This window comes from Mustela nivalis (genome assembly GCF_964662115.1).
Source record: "Mustela nivalis genome assembly, chromosome: 11".
In the NCBI taxonomy this organism is placed as follows: domain Eukaryota; kingdom Metazoa; phylum Chordata; class Mammalia; order Carnivora; family Mustelidae; genus Mustela; species Mustela nivalis.
Window position 1 is genome coordinate 113,599,185 of NC_139030.1, and position 18,266 is coordinate 113,617,450.

Genomic DNA, 18,266 nt, shown 5'->3' on the forward strand with positions numbered 1-18,266 from the left:
ATTTCGTGTTGGAAAGATCTGATTTAGAGCACTAAAAACATGAAAAACACCTAATACATAAACCCTCCCTCTCACTTGATCCGTCTCACCCTCATCCACGTCAGACCATCAACCGAGCAAATGCTGGCCAATCCGTATCATAGAAAATACACCTGACTTCTTCTAAGCCTTGGGGCTTAAACAGCACATTTACGGACTTAGGTTCTGAAATGCATGGATTCAAAATGACTTCTATTAGAAGAAAACACACAGAGACACACAAACCTGGATATATAAATACCTGATATTTGCCATAGTTACTGCTTGACTATGCAGGTAATATTTACTCATTAAGTGTATAGTGACCAGTTATTTTTGCTCCCGGAGTCCTCTGAGATGCGTGTTTTGTGACCACATTATAGGAATTGCATCTACAGAGAAAGTCGCCTGTTAATTTTCTTTTTGTTTGATATTTACAGGATTTCCACTGATTCCTGCTTGTATACATGCTGTTGCGAGAAGCTTATATTACAATGACAAGTAAGATAATCTCTCTTTTTGATTTCTACTGGAACTAAGTAAAATGAAAATCTTCAACATAATTTTGCTGTTTTTCCCCCAAGCTGCTGGATCAGTTCTGATACCCATCTCCTCTACATTATCCATGGTCCGATTTGTGCTGCGCTACTGGTATGTAACAAAATTCCCCTTGTTTCATCACGGTTCGCATTTCAACTTGATTTCCTGAATCCTCGGGCCTGTGGTATCCTTCAGGATCCTGGTGGACGTGAATGACACGCTCGCAGTATTTGCTTGAAGAGAGTTTAATGAAGATGTTGATTGGACGTGTTGGTAGGACGAGGAAAGGAGCTAATCCGTCAGGAACGGCCAGGCACCAGGGACCGGCCGTGGGAAGCTCTCAATGGCTCTAGACCTAAAGAGAGGACACAACAGTGCTGTGGGGTTTGGGCTGGTGCTGGGATGTCTGGCCTGAGTGGGGAAACACAGCTGCTGCCCAGACCACAGCCTGGCAGGGAAGAAGAAGGAGGAAGAATTACTCAGACTTCTCTCTTCCCTGATTGCTCGGTTCTTCCCGTTGGCCAACACAGCAAATGTCAGAAAGCAACAGCCTGGGCAGGGGTGCACTCCTTTGTGGTGCCTCCGAGCTCTCTGGGACACAGAGCAGAGCAGAGAAGGCCAGAGGAGAGATCTAGTGAGGGGAATGTCACGTGGGAAAAAACACACACCTATGTTGGTGATAAGAGTAACAGTCCAATTAAAAAAAGACCTTAATTTGGAAAAAGAAGTTATTGTTTCATTATGATACTGATCATCACTCAATGTGAATACACCCATCGGGCACTTTCACTTATGGTTCCAGAGAAGCGGAAGTCACATTCAATGCTTGTATTAGGTTGTGTCAGTGGGGAAATAAATTCATGCACATTAATTTTTTTTTCATAAAGCCTTAGAGACCAGAATGCAATTACTGCCCAAGATTATAATTACAGCTGATACTCAGTTGTACAGAGACACATAAAGGTGTTACGTTTCTCAGTTAAAGTTCAGAACTTCGTAATCCTTGTTTTCAAATTCGTTTTTAGACAAAGATTCTTCTGTTATTTTACTATATTTGCTAGTTGCAGTTTTGTGTACAATTATGGTAGACCAGTGTTCGAGCCATTCTCAAAAGCATGTCACAATTAGAGAGAAACTTCTGGAGGTTGAAGGCCTGGCCTTGACTTTAGGCAATTAAACTAATCACTCTGCATTTCAAGTGCCTCATTGGTGAAATAAAGAAGATGATAATAGTGATTTTTAATCTTTTTTTAACATTTGCTTCAGGGGTACATGTCTGTGATTCATCAGCCTTACACAATTCACATTTTTAACAAAGAGTCCAAGGAGTTAATAGCCATAAAGGACTTAGCCTGGCATGTATAAACCTCTGGGAGCACCTAACCTTGTTGTGTTTAACCTCTCAGTGCCGTTGTTGTCTCTTCTGTGACAAAGGAATAATAAGCATAGATACCACATGGGGCATTGTAAGGGTTAAGTGAGATCTACCTTATCAACACAGTGCCTAGAATATAATAAACTCTCTTCAAACATGCTTTAAAAAGTTTCTTGTAATTTCTACATGATACTATGATTCTGCTCTGAGGACTGTTCAAAGAAATAAGAGACACTGTTTGGGCCACCCAGGAGCTTACAGAACAAATACGAGGCAAAATGTTATTACAGGAGACCTGACTGATTCTTCAGAGGGTCAGTGCGAATGCCCAGACCAGAGAGGCTCAGGGAATCAAGTAAAAGCACCTGGCAAAGGACAAGTGGGATCGCGCTCGCGTCGCCCATGGAAAGGTCCCGCCACGCGGCTTCTGGAAGGGCAGAGTAGACTGGACAGTTGACAGTAGAACATCACACAGAGATACAACTCACCGATCCGCTCTGTAAGAAAGAAAGTGAAAATCCACATTCTTTGCATAAAACATTTTCCATTTTCTTGGCTTAAAAAAAGAACAGGAGCCTATTTTTCTAACAGGATGAATTGTTCCATCTTTGTTTAGGTTCTACGGCTCTTCACTGGTTCTGGCCAATTCCAAGGTCTTGGGAGGGGCCGTAGCAGTTGTTTATATGGTCACATGCTTAAGTACAAGTTTTATAAATAAAATATTTCAAGCTCAATCCGTTTCTTTCCACTCAGACTTCCCCTGTCATATTTCCTCTTGAGCAGGACGGTATTCAAGCGGCTGCAGCACTTTTGCCAAAGGGAAGTTGAGAGAAGATACGTTTGATTTGTGTTCAGTGAGGGATTTGTAAGTTAGTCTGGTGCATGGGTAAGGGGTGGCTGGCTGTTCCAGTCCGGGGTGGCTTCTAGGAACCCTCTGGCAGTCACTGTGCTGGGGTACGCCGCTTTCTTTCATGACCCGAGTGTGGTATCATGACATGAAAACGTCCTGTGGTGCCTACCAGTTATGTGATCTTTAGGATACTGGAGCAAAAACAGGTTTCTTTTCTTCCCCTTAACTAGTTTTGCTCTAAGACACATGAAATTCAGATATAGTTCATCTGAAATTTAAAATTTTTCTTCCATTCTTATTCAAAATAAATGGAAGTATTTGCGTACAATAAAGGAGAATGACTTCCCAGTTTCACGTTTTAACATCAGATTTGTCGTTTTGGAAAAGCACTTTGCATTTAGAGATTTTTCAAAGAATGAGCATCTAAATTGCAACATTTCTACTGATTTTATAATTTATGAATTTTGCACATAAGGATTATAAAATATTTTATATTATAAATTTATAAGCTGATGAAAGGCCATTATATTTTCTTCCTTGGGCTGGTAGTAATTTCCATTTAGTCAAAACTTTAAAACAGCCATGAGTGCTTAGGAAGGGACTAGAATAGGATGGGCAGGAGAGCAGCTGGTGTCTCATCAGGTTTCATTTCTTTCTACACCTGTCGAAATGGCTTATTCTGCCTTTTTCTTCAGCAGAGACATTCCTGTGCCTACAACCATGTTACTTTTCATAGATGTGTTTCCATCGGGATTGTAGTGAATTGGGGAGCATATGTTCCATTAGATTCTCCAAGAATAGTAGTGGACTATTTTAATGCCCAGTTATTTTCATAACACGTGCCTTAAATCAGCAAATATATGTTATTTATTCACTGTTTTCTGTATTAAATGAGGTGCTCTCATTACCCTTCCAATTTGCTGAGGTGAGCAGCTACCAACTGCCTGCAGCATGCAGTTCAGAAGTTTTAGATTATTGAAGCACAGATTCCAGAAGTCAGGGTGAAGAATAAGGAAAGAGGATATAGTATAATAACGGAAGAGCCCAGAGCGGGTCTTCCGGAGTCAACATCCACAGTCTTACAGAAGATGCAAAATATGGGCACAGAGAAAGCGAGCAGCATGAAAGGTACTGACTCGGATGAACGTACGGCAGCGGTGTGCACGGTGAGCGCGCACGAGATGTATGAAAGCAGGCTGTTTCCTGAGGAACTTAGTTACCCACCTTATAACTTTGACGTTTCTAACTCCCTTTCAAAGAGAATGATTTCTCTCAAGGAAAGCTTTTAACCCACAGTAAATGTAATTAAAGAAGGTAACTCACAGGAAGCCCCGTGGGAGGCCAAAACTGTTAACTCAGGAATGATCTAGGTTGAACATGACCTGGTAGGTGTGTGCTCGGCCTCCTTGGAATGATAAAGCAGCTTACGGAGCTATCTTGGGCAGTTGTGAGGGTTACTGTCGCAAAAAGAATCACAGGAAGGAGAAACCAAAAAAAACGAAAATGATTATTATGGTATGATACATACGTGGAAAGGACTAATATGGACAATGATGCAGAGGAGACACTTGAAAATTAGCATTTGTTGTAAACAATTCTTTGTTTCAGCTGAAAATGTTCAAAGACTTAGTTTTTGGATCATTGCAAAATTTGAAAAAACTGCATAAGAAAATGAACTGAGAAAAACACTCAGGTGTTCCTTAACTGAATGTGTCCCACAATAATTCCACCATAAATTCTATTTTTGTAAAACCTAAGTCCATTAACACTGATGTGCTTGTTAAATTAATAAATCACAATTCTAGAAACACAAATTAACATATTAGGTGTGTATCCTCTGCAGGAGAACATATTTGTGTACATTGAAAATAATCTATGACTTCTAAAATCAAAGAATCCTTCAAAATGCTTAATATTAAATATGAAGTGATTTTCAATATGCCATTTCAATTTTTTCAGGTGAATCTCTTTTTTCTATTGAATATTGTACGTGTTCTCATTACCAAGTTAAAAGTCACTCACCAAGCCGAATCCAATCTCTACATGAAAGCCGTGAGAGCGACGCTCATCCTGGTGCCGTTGCTCGGCATCGAGTTCGTGCTGATTCCGTGGCGGCCTGAGGGGAGGATCGCAGAGGAGATATATGACTACATCATGCACATCCTTATGCACTACCAGGTGTGGTACTCTTGAATCAGGAAGGCAGCTTGTGAAATTTGGTATTAAATTGCTTATAGCTTTGGTTTCGTTTGACTATGTATGTAGCAAGTTGGTTACAAACAATGTATCTTTTCCATTTGGAATCAGAAAATTCTATTTTTCTTTTACAGGGTCTTTTGGTTTCTACAATTTTCTGTTTCTTTAATGGAGAGGTATGGTAATCATTTTTATTCCTTTTATCATTTTATATTTGCAATCTATCTTTTTCTTAAGAAGAAAGACAAATTTATATTCCTTATGGATAATTACTCCAAATTCGGTTCTGATCACGAAATAAATATAGAATCTCTTTTCATGGATGAAACTCTATTTCCCAAAGGCGTGGGTCATACTGGAGTTCAAGAGCAGGGCAAATCCAGCCTCACTTTGAAACAGTCCTCCAGGGGCGCCGGGTGGCTCAGTGGGTTGAGTGACCGCCTTGGGCTCGGGTCATGATCCTGGAGTCCCAGGACGGAGCCTCCCACTGACCTTTCTCCTCTCATGCTCTCTCTCTCTCTCAAATAAGTAAATAAAATCAAAAAAATAAAATAAAATAGTCCATCAGTGATTTTTGTCATGTAGACTTTGACCTACATTTTGCACTAATCCCATTAAGTCTGGCTTTTGTCCTAGGTACAGTGTGCTAGACAATCCTTGACCTCCTAAAGAGGAAAGAGAATTGGCTCATTTTCATTTTCCCCCTTTCTCTGTTTTTGGCTTTGCCTGGCTCACAATGTGGTTTTGGAAAACAGTTTTATGGTGATTACAAAAAGATTTAAAAAAATTAAACTCTGAGTTATACAGGGAGGACATGCAGTCGGTTAGAAAACTTATGAGAACAGAATGCTGGAATTTGTAACATGGCACTTTGCTCTTGGATATTTCAAGATTTTTATCCAAGGATTTCTGAATTAGAAAGTTTCAGGTGTTTCAGAAGCTGGTGATGTGGTTTTCATGATCAGTGGTTTAAGCCGTACTGATTTAGCTCTTCATCTTTTTTTTAAAATTTATTTTTTATTTATTTTCAGCATAACAGTATTCATTGGTTTTGCACCACACCCAATGCTCCATGCAATCCTTGCCCTAATACCCACCACCTGGTACCCCGACCTCCCTACCCCACTTCAAAACCCTCAGATTGTTTTTCAGAGTCCATAGTCTTCATCTATTTTTAATCTATTTGACAAATTTTAATCTGTTGGAGGATATTGGAAAATTCAACCAAGTTTAAAAATCTAGACAGCAATTGAGTGGGACTCAAATGCTTGGTAACTGTGAAGCTTATCACAAAGCTTCAGATGGGAAACGTATGAACCAGTAGGTGTAAATTTATGAGAACTAGTCCTAAAAAATAAATCAACATTAGAAATCATGTGCATGTCATGAAAAACTATAAAATATGGCTTTCCTTTGCTTAATAATAGTTTATTACTTTCTCTTAGCATATAATGAAATTTCATGTTTGATTTCATTAAACTGATTTTAGAAATTTTTATTTATTTATTTATTTATTTATTTAATACAGAGTCTAGAACTGTCAAACACAGTAGAAATATCTAGATAATTGACCAAAGGTAAATTTTGTTGTAAACCTTTGAACATTTATTTAAAATGCATACTCTAAAGCCATTCCACTTGTCATTTGCTTGTGATTGCAAAGATATTACATACACAGACATTATTTTATATTTAGTGTAGTTTAAATATGCTAATTGGAGAATTAAGAAACACATTACTAAACCATAAAGGAAGCAGTAGTATATATATTTTTGCAACATAAATGTATTTGTTGTCCTATAAATGCTTTTATTTCAAAGAAAATTTACAAGGATATAAATTATTTCCTTCAGATACAGTTTATATATAAATAAGCTTAAAAGTCCTGAGATTCTGAATTTCATAAAAATTCAACTTTTAAAACACATATATTGCCTTTCTAATTCCACAATTTTACCTGAAATTCTATAACTCATTCTGAATTCTAACTGAAGAAACCCATTGACTTTGTATTTGTGTCTCTCATTTTTCTATATGCTAAAACACAAAGTGCCATGGTAAAACTTTGTGTTCATTTTAAGGGAGGAAGTGCAGGACACTCTACAAGGGCTGTTGAGTGTCCCACCGAATCCTCTCACTAAAAGAGCTCCTGGAGTAGGTATTGGTAATAGATGGCTCATAATTTGGAGTTTTCTAGATCTATTAGGCAAAAGAATGTATACAAGTAAACCAGCCCTATTTTAGAGTTTAATACTATTTTTTACACATGAATACAGTGAAAGGAAAGTTGAGGGATTCTGCGTAACTGGTAGCAAGGTAGACAGTTATTGCATGAGTGTCTTTCTAGTGCGTGGGTTACTAGAAAATTGCTTTCAGTGATGCTCAGATTGCCTCTGAGGAAGGAGTCATAGCGTCAAAGAGCTGTAGAGAGCTTAGGGAAGACAATTCAAAACCAGACATGTTTTGGATCGACCTAGCTTAGGTCACAGGGATGTGGCTATTATACTGGTCAAGTAGGAGTAGACAGACCTACACTGTTCTCCTCAGTCATCAGATACCTGGAAATATCCAGGTTACCAAGTAGGAGGTGTATTTGAATATTCTCATTTCTGCTTACTGACTCAATGTGAAGAAAACCACCTTAGTGTTTCATGCTCAATAAAACCAGAGTCACACAGACTACCAGACGTGATCTCCAGCCCTAGAGCAGAAGAAAGTCATTAATTGTCCGATTCACCCAGTTAGAGGGGGATCCAATCATCAGAAAGGGGAGTGGTGACATTCCTAACCTTTTTCACAGGCCAATCCCATTTGTAATGACCTGTTCAACACTTTCTTTCCTCTGGGTAGTAAGCTTCAGGAGGACAAAAAACCTAAAAAACCTCCTTTTTTTCCAGAATGTAGCACAATACCTAACACATGATAATCACTCAGTAAAAAGTAGTTGTTGCTTTTAATGATGATGATGATTTATAGTCCCTGTATCCCTAACTTCTTCTTTTTTCTATCTCTTTTCTCTTTCCTTTTGTATTTTCACTAATTGTCTTCTCATTCTATTATTAAGATACCAATATAAAATTGAATGTTACACATGCAACCTTGGAAATGGGGGTCTGGATTAACTACTGATTTGACCATAATACATTCATCTGCATTATTAAAGCTTCAAAGATAAAGCATACAAAATATTAATGGGATCTAAGAGTAAAGAATAATGCAATGAATTTCCTAAATGTAAATTTCCTAATGTTACCAATTTAATTCTTTTAATTAAGAAAATAAAGCAATATTATTCATTAACATCAATACTTTTAAGTTTTACATAAATTATTTCATTTTGCTTTTAAATACAATATATTTATTTCAGATAATGGATTGCTCTCGTCCTTTCTGTTTCTCTTTGGTTGACAGGTTCAAGCAATTCTGAAAAGAAATTGGAATCAATATAAAATCCAATTTGGTAACAGCTTTTCCCATACAGATGCTCTCCGAAGCGCGTCTTACACAGTGTCAACTATCAGTGATGGTACAGGTTACAGTCATGACTGTCCTAGCGAACACTTAAATGGAAAAAGCATCCCTGATATTGAAAATGTTGTCTTAAAACCAGAAAAGTTATATGACTGATGATTGAGGGAGTCCTGTGTAGCTGTTTTGTGCCACTCCTAACTAAAGGGCTTGGATCCATGACTTTACAACCAGAAGACTTCACTACTCGATGAAGGTCTCGAATGCCACCAAGAAAACCCACACCTTGATTCAGTAGTGTGTTATTAAATATTTAACAGCTAGCTCTTTGGGAGAAAAAACTAAAACAAAATACCCTGATTTGTAATGTTTTCTAGTTTCTGTGGTGTATTCTCACCGTGGTTGATCTCAGGCCACAAATCTGACATTCCTGAATGTGAAACTGGGAAAATACGAGTACGATCAACTCTTATAGGCTGGTACGGACCAGCTCCAGGATATCACTGCATGAATTTACAAATCAGTAGGACTATAAAAGTTCATATACACATTCGACATGCTTCTACTCCCACTGACTAATGAGAGCTAGGTAAGGCCTCCAGACTCCAAGGGAGAACTAGCTTTTCCTTTGTTTGTTTTTGAAATCTTTATCCCATATTCACTGATGCAGTTTTTTTTTTTTTTTCCTCCCCAGTAAGTATTCTAGCCTTTTCTGGATTTACCCTTTCAAATGGACTGGAGAGAGAAGTGATTATTTCTGTTGGCTTACCCTTTTCTCTCCAAGAGAAGTGACTGAACAGAACTGCTATTGGCTATCCACTGGCCGGTGTAGCAGTTATAGCCGATGGCATCTGATTTTGAGATTCGATGAATAGTTTGTAGGACGTGCAATCCTACTGTGCTATCACTAGGGAGACGTCTTGGTTGATGTTACAAACAACTTGTCAGCTACTTTCCTATCTTACTACACAAGTGGGAGGGAATCAGTTTCCCTGTATTTGTAAATAGAAACTGCCCCTTCCATTTCTACTGTGTAGACAAATTAGCAGTTATTTTACATGAAGAAAATCAGTGAAGGATTTCTAATTTCTTGGAAGTTTTTAAAAAGAAAGTGTTGTGAAAATAAGCTTGTAGATACTTTGCTATTCTATTTTATAGTCTTAAATCAAATGCATATAATCTAGATAAGTTTAAAAAACAAATACATAATGTAACAATGTATGCTTGTTGATATCTGATACTGTGTCTGGGCTGATTTTATAATAAAAAAGAGTCTGGAATTCTATATTTGGTAAATATTTTAAAGACAACCAGATGCCAGCATCAGAAGTTTGAGAACCAAGAGAATAGAAATATCTGTGATATGATATAAAATATTTATTAAAAAAACTCAAGGCCACTGTTTAATTACATTAGCTTAGGTGATTCTTTAATAACTTAATAATAAGTATGTTTGACATATTTCTCCTTTTATTTTGACGATGAATTTGCATTCTAATCCAGAAGCTTTAAAGGATTCCTACAGTAATAAATGTCAAAGTGCCACTCTTACGGTTTTTACACCAGTAAAAATATTACTTTTCTGACTCATACTGTATAAATATATGTGGCTTTGGAAATGTTCCAGACTATTTTTTTAAAAACACAACTAGAGGAATACTATGGATGTGTATATCATCTACGATGCTTTAATAGAGCTGCTGTGATAATACGATACTAACAAGTCAGTGAAAGACTCGAATCTATCAGTGAGGAAGACCTGTCAGAACGTTCAGGGAGTAATTAAGATGGAAGAAAACCTTGCTAATGAATTAAAGGGACGTTTAAATGGGATTCATATTCCTTAATGTTATTTTCCACTCAAATTTCTGGAAAACAAAAATGCCTTCAATTAGTAAAAGTCCATTTGAGGAGAATTCACTATGTGTATGTGTTTTCCTAGTGTGTTAATTTGTTTAAAATGGATTAAACTAATGACTTAGTAATCATAGCTTCTTTCTTAAGCTGTCAATGGATTGTGAGTTCAGAAGTCATTTGAAATTGTCCAGGAAAATCACCTAAATCAGCAAGAATTAACATATTAAATGGTCATCAATAGATCTATAATCTATAATCTGTATACATGCAAAGGTTTTACTGTTAGTTTCAAATTTGTGGATTTTATAGTAACTGTCTTAAGAAGGAATTAGGCTGTCCTGGACTTGCTATTATCTAAATTATACAAAAATTCCTTTAAGTAAACTCACTTTTTTAGGTATTACTATTCAAAGACACCGATTCAAATCCTTTGCACAATACTGTTCACGTATTTCCTCATTCTTCCAGACTTTCAAGTGTCAACCATAAACGACGTGGAAAATGTCAGATTCTCCACGAGCATTCTATTAAAGTTACATGTAATTTTCCAGTAGTTTTCATTGTGCTTTTATCATATTAAGTTCAGATCAGATTTCCTTTCTGGCCAAGGATCATCTACTGCAGTCTTCAAACGAAAGCATCCAATAATTACTCAGTGTTATTTTTGTACCCATATTTTTTATGAGTAATATTTTTAAATATTAGACTTTTCTAAAGCTGAAGTGCTAATTAAGATCTTCTTTATGTCTTACTTATGAAGAAAAGATAAAATAAATACTTTTTAAAAGGAAACTTTTTTGGTATCTAAAAACTAATTGGGGGAATTTCTAACCTTCAAAATGTAGATCTGCTATTTTTCTGTACTTGTGAAAGTTACATTTTAATTAAAAAGAATTCTAATCTGTCCTTTTTGAATTTTCACAAGTTTTTTTCCAGTGCATTTATTTGTAAAATGTCCATTCTGAAACTTGTGTTTGCTAAACTGTAGTCCAGTGTACACAGAATTAGTGGTAGGTGTAGTGCTGTAATTATTGCTTATAATTTTTTAAAATGTGAACTTATTTTAATTTTCTTTTGGTTTTAATCGGCTAATAGAAACCACCATTTCTTTTTTCTGTAAGTCATAAAAAATATATTCTGATCAATTAAAATAAGTCATGTTATGTCTACTTAATGTATATCTTTATTTTTTGATTGTATGAAAATGTTAAAAGTATATGAGTTAAAGTTGATTTTCACTCATGTGTGCTGAAGTGCTGAATAATTTATAATCATAATTCTTTACAGCAGTAAAAGGAATACTACTTAAAATCAATAACTCTACCTCTATTATTCTCTTCACAATCTTCAATAGCAAGTAAAACATTCCACAAACCAATTTTTAAAAACTATGAATTAGAGGGACGCCTGGATGGCTCAGTTGGCTAAGCAGATGCCTTTGGCTCAGGTGATGATCCCAGCGTCCTGGGATTGAGTCCCGCATTGGGCTCCTTGCTCAGCAGGGAGCCTGCTTCTCCCTCTGCCTCTGCCTGCCATTCTGTCTGCCTGTGCTCGCTCTCTCCTCACCCCTCTCTCTCTGATAAATAAATAAATCTTTAAAAAAAACAACTATGAATTAGAAAAAATATTATAATCTGTTTTCAAGCTAGAAAACTCCAAATAAACTGCAATATATTCAGATTCCTTCCTAGGCTGAAAGAAGTGAGAGCATGGCCAGACGCAGGAAAATGTACAGGAATTTTTCTCCTCTTTCCACTAGATTCCATTGTATAGTGTTGTTTTGAATAGCATAAAGAAAAAGAAGGAAAGGAAGTATTTAAAGATAATTTTTTTAAAAAGAACATAATGATGACACATACATAAAATGAAAACATGTCAAAGAATTTGTTTAGTTCATTCATTGATGGGGGACAAGATGTTACTACAATTCATGGAAGATTTTAAAATATCACACATATAGAAAAATATAAGAAATGCTGAAGTGAATTTAAATAAATGGCTTCTTTTTAGGGCAATAAACAGTTGCATTCTATTGAATAACTAATGTGTATTTCTATGATCAAGAATAATATGCATCATGATCAGGTTTTTGCAACTAATACATCTGTAAAATAGCTCAAAATAATGAAAGGTAGAGATAACCCCAAAGAACATACTAGAAAACATTAGAAAGGACACTTTGATGACTCTAACATATATTTTGCCTATACGTTGAGAGATGCATATGCAGCTGTGCAATAAATGCTTGTACATGTGCACACACACAGACGACAGGTGCTTATACATATGCACACACAGATGACAGACGTGGACACACTAATCTGAGAAGGAAGAGGGTTCAGCAATGTAGCAACCCACAGAGTAAATGTTCACAGATCAGTACTTCCCAGCTCTGTTGTTGTAGAGCTACAACAACCAGGTAGAAGCTGCAGTGAGGTAAAAAGGAGCAAATTTATAGCAGCATCAAGAGGAGGTAAAATACATAGGAACAAATTAAATAAGAAATGAGTGAAATACATTTTAACACTATGAACAATTGCAACAGAAGACATCAATGAGGTCATGGGAAGATCTCATGTTCTTGAATCGGAAGATCACCATAAAGATGTCAGTCTGCCCCTAAATAAACTGTGAAACCTATGATCCAAGTAAAAATAACGATACATAATTATTTTGAAACCAAACGTGATGATTCTAAATTTCAAAAAAGCCATGAAAGCGCTAAGCAAGGGAGGAGATAAGACTTGACATATCTGTGACCCAACAGCTGAAACAGTGGTAATAGCATACGGGAAAAGGGCAGAGAGCATGTAAGAGAAGTAGTGTGTGGACCACGCTTTTGAGTATGTTGCTGGAGACAGAGCCAGGAATGTTAATCCCAATAGGGAGTGAAATGACATTATCACCAGAGAATCATTCGTTCTTTTCTTTTCTCACTTCCTCTTTTTGAGAAACACGCCGCCCCTGGAGAACCAGGTGTACGAGACGGACTTACCTGCACTCATGTGGTGGCTATTGCTGCTGTCTTGGCTTTAGAAAAGCCGATATGCTGAAATGATCATCTGGTGAGCACTGAGGACTGCAGAAAAGGTCATCCTCCTCGTTAATTTTTGCCTGGGAAAGGAGTGGGGATGCCAACAGTCTGTTTCAAGTTACACGTATAAGCATAGAAGATTTTGCATATTATTTCACTAATTTAATAGATTCAGGGATTCCAAACAGACCCGTGGAAGATCTCGGAGCACCTAAACCCCAAGTAACGCCCGTGAGCCTACATTTATAGCAAAGCTGAATGGATATTCTGTGGTTTCCAAATTCCAGAATTCTCTTCTTTCAGACCCCAGTGAGAAGGCATTTCTTTGGCTTATTGAAACCTCAGATATTTTTATCATGTAATTTTATTTTTGTCCTTCAAAATTTCTTTTTACCTTTTTAAAATTTTTTTCAAGAAGGCTCCATGCCCAAAGTGGGGCTTGAACCCATGAACCCGGGATCGACAGCTGCACTGAGAGCTGCAAGGCGGCCAGACACCCTCCTGGGACTCTTTATCTCAGCTCAGGCTCTGTGTGGTATTTCATCCCATTGTTTTCCAAAATTTTCTGGAAACCTGTTTGTATCCCTACCCCCCAGTGTCTTACTATTCACTCCATATTGTAGTCTGCTCAGCCCCCACAACAAAAATACTATAGACCGAGTGGCATAATGAACAGAGATTAATTTCTCACAGTTCTGGATGCTGGAAAGTCGGAGCTCATGGTGCCAACAAAGTACCAAGACTGAAGTTTCGTTCTGAAGCCTCTTCTCCAGGCTTGTAGGCGGCTGCCATCTCGCTGTGCTCACGTGGCTTCTTCGCAGGTGGAGAGACAGTGAGTGAGCAGTCTGCGACCTCTCCGCATCACGATGCTAATCACGTTGGATCAGGGCCCCACCTTTAGGATGTCTAACCTTGACGTTTAACCTTAATTACTTGCATAGAGACCCTGTCTTCAAATACAGTCCCAGTGGGGTGGACACAAACATTCAACTCACAGCCCCCGCTGCTTCCGCAGAAGTTCTCTGTGCTCATCTCCCCAGAGTGAAGCAAGCAAAGCACAACAACAAAACTAGAATCTCCACTCTTCCTGCAGACCAGATAACGCTTCCTTTCCTGAAATAGGAGTCGTGCAAACGTCGTCTTGTGGCTAAGTCTGTGTCCAGACGGTGATGGCCATCAGAGGACATCCAGTCTCCTCACAAACTTCAAGATTCTCTCTCCTTAGAGTTCATTTAGGTCACTTTAACCTTTTCTTTCTTCATGCTCAGCCAGAGTCAACGTTTCTCCTTCTGAGTTTGTGTCCAAAAGCTTGTCCAGCTGTCTCTCTCCTACCGTCAGTGTTACTCACTCACGCAAGGTCTGCATGAGAAGGCTCTTCCTCTCCCATGATATACAAAGCGCTCTTCTTATAAAACACCTGATCCAGGTCTACACACCCAGGACGCTTTTCCAGACTGCAGTTCACACTCCAACATGTGCTCCATAAATTTAAGCTAATGGTACATTTCAATTTCCTCAAGAATCTAGGTTTATTGCTTGTTGTTTTGGTGTCCATTTCAGGTTGGCACTTGCAGTACTGGGCTCAGATCCATGAGAAAGGGACCATGTTCTTGTCCTGGCACTTTAGTGACCCCAACTCTGGCCTTATTCTTTCCATGTGATTAGGAGTTATCTGAGCCAAGAAGACAGGTCTACCTAAAGCTTAATCTTCCCCCTCTAACCATGCCCTGGGCACCCCAGGGCTTCCAGCCCCAACCACGTATGCTCACACCCAGGAACTACACAAGCCTTTTGGCTGTATTTCTCTTTGATGATGGACCTTGCCTCTTCCATGCCCGCCCCAGTCTCAAGGAGTTGCTGTAGAATCATTGTTTACACTGAGAAGTGGATAGATTCATATCTGCAGGCTGAAGGGGTAACTCAGATGTGTATGGGAGGCTCCCCCAGTGCAAGGAGAAGCTGAGGACGGACAGAAAAGGCTTTCTGCGGCCGGGGGCCGGTTCACCCAACACCAGCATGTCCCTGCACAAAACTCCAAGAATCCTGAGAAATCTAAATTTGAAACTAATATTTTGGGTTATTTTGAATATTTGTTTGTCAAGATAGAAGAGAAAGCTACTTACTATTGCTCTGGTTTCCTTTAAATCCTCGAGGTATGTCAGATACATGGGCTTCAATTTATGCTCTTCCTGCAGGCTCCACAGTTAGGGAAGAGCCTGAACTATTTTCTTAGATAAACATTTCTTGGTCTGGATAATGAATTATATGTTTCCTAACTCACTTCTACTCTAACCCTTCCCTGGCCCCCAGCGAAAAGTACTTACTAAATGGCTAAGACCATTTTTGTTTTTCACAGAGAGCTATTTCATGCCTTTTTTTTTTTTAAGATTTTATTTATTTATTTGACAGAGAGACAGAGATCACAAGGAGGCAGAGAGGCAGGCAGAGAGAGAGGAGGAAGCAGGCTCCCCGCTGAGCAGAGAGCCCGATGTGGGGCTCGATCCAGGATCCCAGGATCATGACCTGAGCCGAAGGCAGAGGCTTAACCCACTGAGCCACCCAGGCGCCCCTGTTTCATGCTTTTTCAACCCCATGTTTATCTGCTATTGTCAATCCGTCACAATTCAATAATTCTTGGCAATAACCATGAAAATAGCTGGTTTTACGACTGCTATTCCAAAACTCTACTGATCAAATATTAGGTCTCCAGGTCCTGTCAGGAACAGGCCAGTCCTGAAAGGGGCTAACATTTCCTCTGACTTGCGAAGTGGAGTTGCCTTGGGTCCCCTGGAAAGTCGTAAGCTTCACTTTTTCTCCTCTCTGCTTTTATTCAACTCTCCAAATGCAGACATTATGTATGATAAACAGAAACTGGCAGAAAACACGGGTGTCCTTCCTCTTTTTCCTGTAAAAATGCCGCCTGTGCTGTTCCACACTAGACAGATTCGTCCTGTCGTCCAACTTTCTTAATTTTCTATCTGCAGCTGCCTAGGGACGTCTCTATGCCCATAGCAAAAGCTGAAGGAGAAAACTCAGCACTCGCCATAACTAAAACAGGTGGGTTGGTTCCCGCTACTACTGATTCTTTGCAGACCCTTCCACCTCATTAAGGTGCTCATGGTTCGCCCAGTGCCCTCCTCTGTCCTCTGCCTCCTTGCTTCCCTGTGGCTCCCTGAGCAGCTGTAGCACCTGCAGATGTGTCTTTCTCTATCTTTTCCTTTTCTCCACCTGCCCAGTGGGATACCTTGACCCCTTCCCTGTATTATACGGCTTCTTCTCTATTGTGAGAGCTTGGCACATGGCAGCCACTCAATAAATATTCCTTCTTTTTCTTTTATTTATTAAAAGCTGTATTTGAATCATTAGGAAAAATCTCTTCTTCAGATACTAAAACCGAGCCCTTGAAAATTTGTGTTAATGTCACAGTTTTCGAATTATAAAGCTAAGACTAGAAGTCAGTGTCAGTAATTGATACTAAAAACAAGATCAAATTATTCAAACCATAAAAAGAACGTAGAGAAGACGTTGTAAGGCAGCCCTTCAGAAGACCTTAAAATGTCCTTAAAACCAGGGTGTAGGGGAAGAATCTGTCAAATAAGACAAGCTGGAAGCAAAGAGGAGACTTTCAACACCAGCTTCTGAAACAAGGGATTGGCAAACAGTCTTTCGTTCCATGGCCCATCTACAAAGCAGAGGCATGTTCCTTTCCTGGAAGTCTATTGTCTCTTCTGTCTCCTGATGAGAGTAGGTTTGTCCTTTCTTCCTCTGATTATTTCCTGTTTGAGCGTCTGTCATCAGAGGCTGGAACAGAAATCTGTTCTTTGTATTCCAGGGACACCACCGCTCGGCTGTCTCAAGTGGTGGCCAGGCCAGGTCCCATGGCTCCCTGCCCCTCTGTAGCCGCGTCAGCAAGGCCAGAATGCAGGACCAGAGATGTGGAGCTCAGCAGGAGTCAGGGCCTCGAACTGTGCTCCGCGACCTTGACTTGTCTGTGTGCCCTTTGAGCATGCATTTCCTCAAAGGGGGCTGGCAGTGACAACATGAAGAGCTGCACATTCAGTTTCTAAGAGTTTCCAAGGAATTTCAGGAGGTGTCAATTAATACATAAAATGACAAGTAAAGATCTCCAGAGAGCCTGTGGAAAAAATTTTTCAATTGTAATGAATACAAAGATTTTGTATGATTAAGCAGGAAAATATGTACACTGTTGGCAATTTCCAGTAAACTATTAGTTCAGCTATGCCTTTCACTGTCACCGGTGTCAGACCACGAGGTGCCCCGGGGGAGAATGATTTATTCCATGGCTTCCAGGACACGTTTGATTCATATCCTGTCTCCTAGGTTGTTTTACAATGTATCACGTTTCTCATTTGACAAGATAAGCATTTTATAGGTGGGTGGCAGATCACACATCTTATAAGTCTTCTTTTCTCTTGGGGATTGTGGATAGAATTCAGGGGAACCCATGAGTTTAGATGCACAGAAAACTTGTGCTTTCATTACCTTTGGCTGACATGCAGGGTCTGCTTCCATTACGGCTAGAGGAATAAACTGCATAGTATCAGCAACACCCATGACTTTGTCCCCGCTGTAAATCATAGATACAGTCATAACACATGTAATTATTGCAGATTTCTGGAAATAACATTTTTGATCAGCAATATTTTAAAACTATGATGGTTATCAGACTCACCCATGAATCTTGTTAGGTAAATGTGTTAGTAGAAGCACATGTATTATTGTATCACAAATTTGTTTTTAATATTTGGATAATGGAATTTCAACATGACTTACTTTGTTAGTAATCTGTGTGTTTTGTCTTGGACATTTAAAAATATTCTGACAAGAAGACCCACAAGCTTCACCATTATTGCGGAAGCGGTGAAACGCGTCCAAAGCAGTGACAAGCAGAGCGGGGCTTCTCAAAG

At 38.8% G+C, this 18,266-nt stretch overlaps 1 protein-coding gene and 1 long non-coding RNA gene across 3 annotated transcripts in view; one reads left to right on the forward strand and one right to left on the reverse strand.

Moving 5' to 3' along the window:
- The window catches only part of CALCRL (calcitonin receptor like receptor), an 86,749-nt gene extending 75,203 nt beyond the window's left edge, over window positions 1–11,546 (forward strand). For both annotated transcript variants that reach the window (XM_082690170.1, XM_082690171.1), the window contains 5 exons: window positions 459–519; window positions 603–669; window positions 4,743–4,961; window positions 5,114–5,155; window positions 8,391–11,546. In XM_082690170.1, the coding sequence (XP_082546296.1) occupies window positions 459–519; window positions 603–669; window positions 4,743–4,961; window positions 5,114–5,155; window positions 8,391–8,606 (605 nt within the window). In that variant the 3' untranslated portion in view covers window positions 8,607–11,546. The remainder of the gene's footprint in view (window positions 1–458; window positions 520–602; window positions 670–4,742; window positions 4,962–5,113; window positions 5,156–8,390) is intronic.
- A 5,115-nt stretch (window positions 11,547–16,661) lies between these two features.
- LOC309844031 lies at window positions 16,662–17,926 on the reverse strand. The gene is made up of 2 exons (XR_014300452.1): window positions 17,842–17,926; window positions 16,662–17,473 (listed from the first exon to the last, which is right to left on the reverse strand). It is a non-coding gene; the product is annotated as an uncharacterized lncRNA (long non-coding RNA).
- Between the last annotated feature and the right edge of the window lie 340 nt (window positions 17,927–18,266).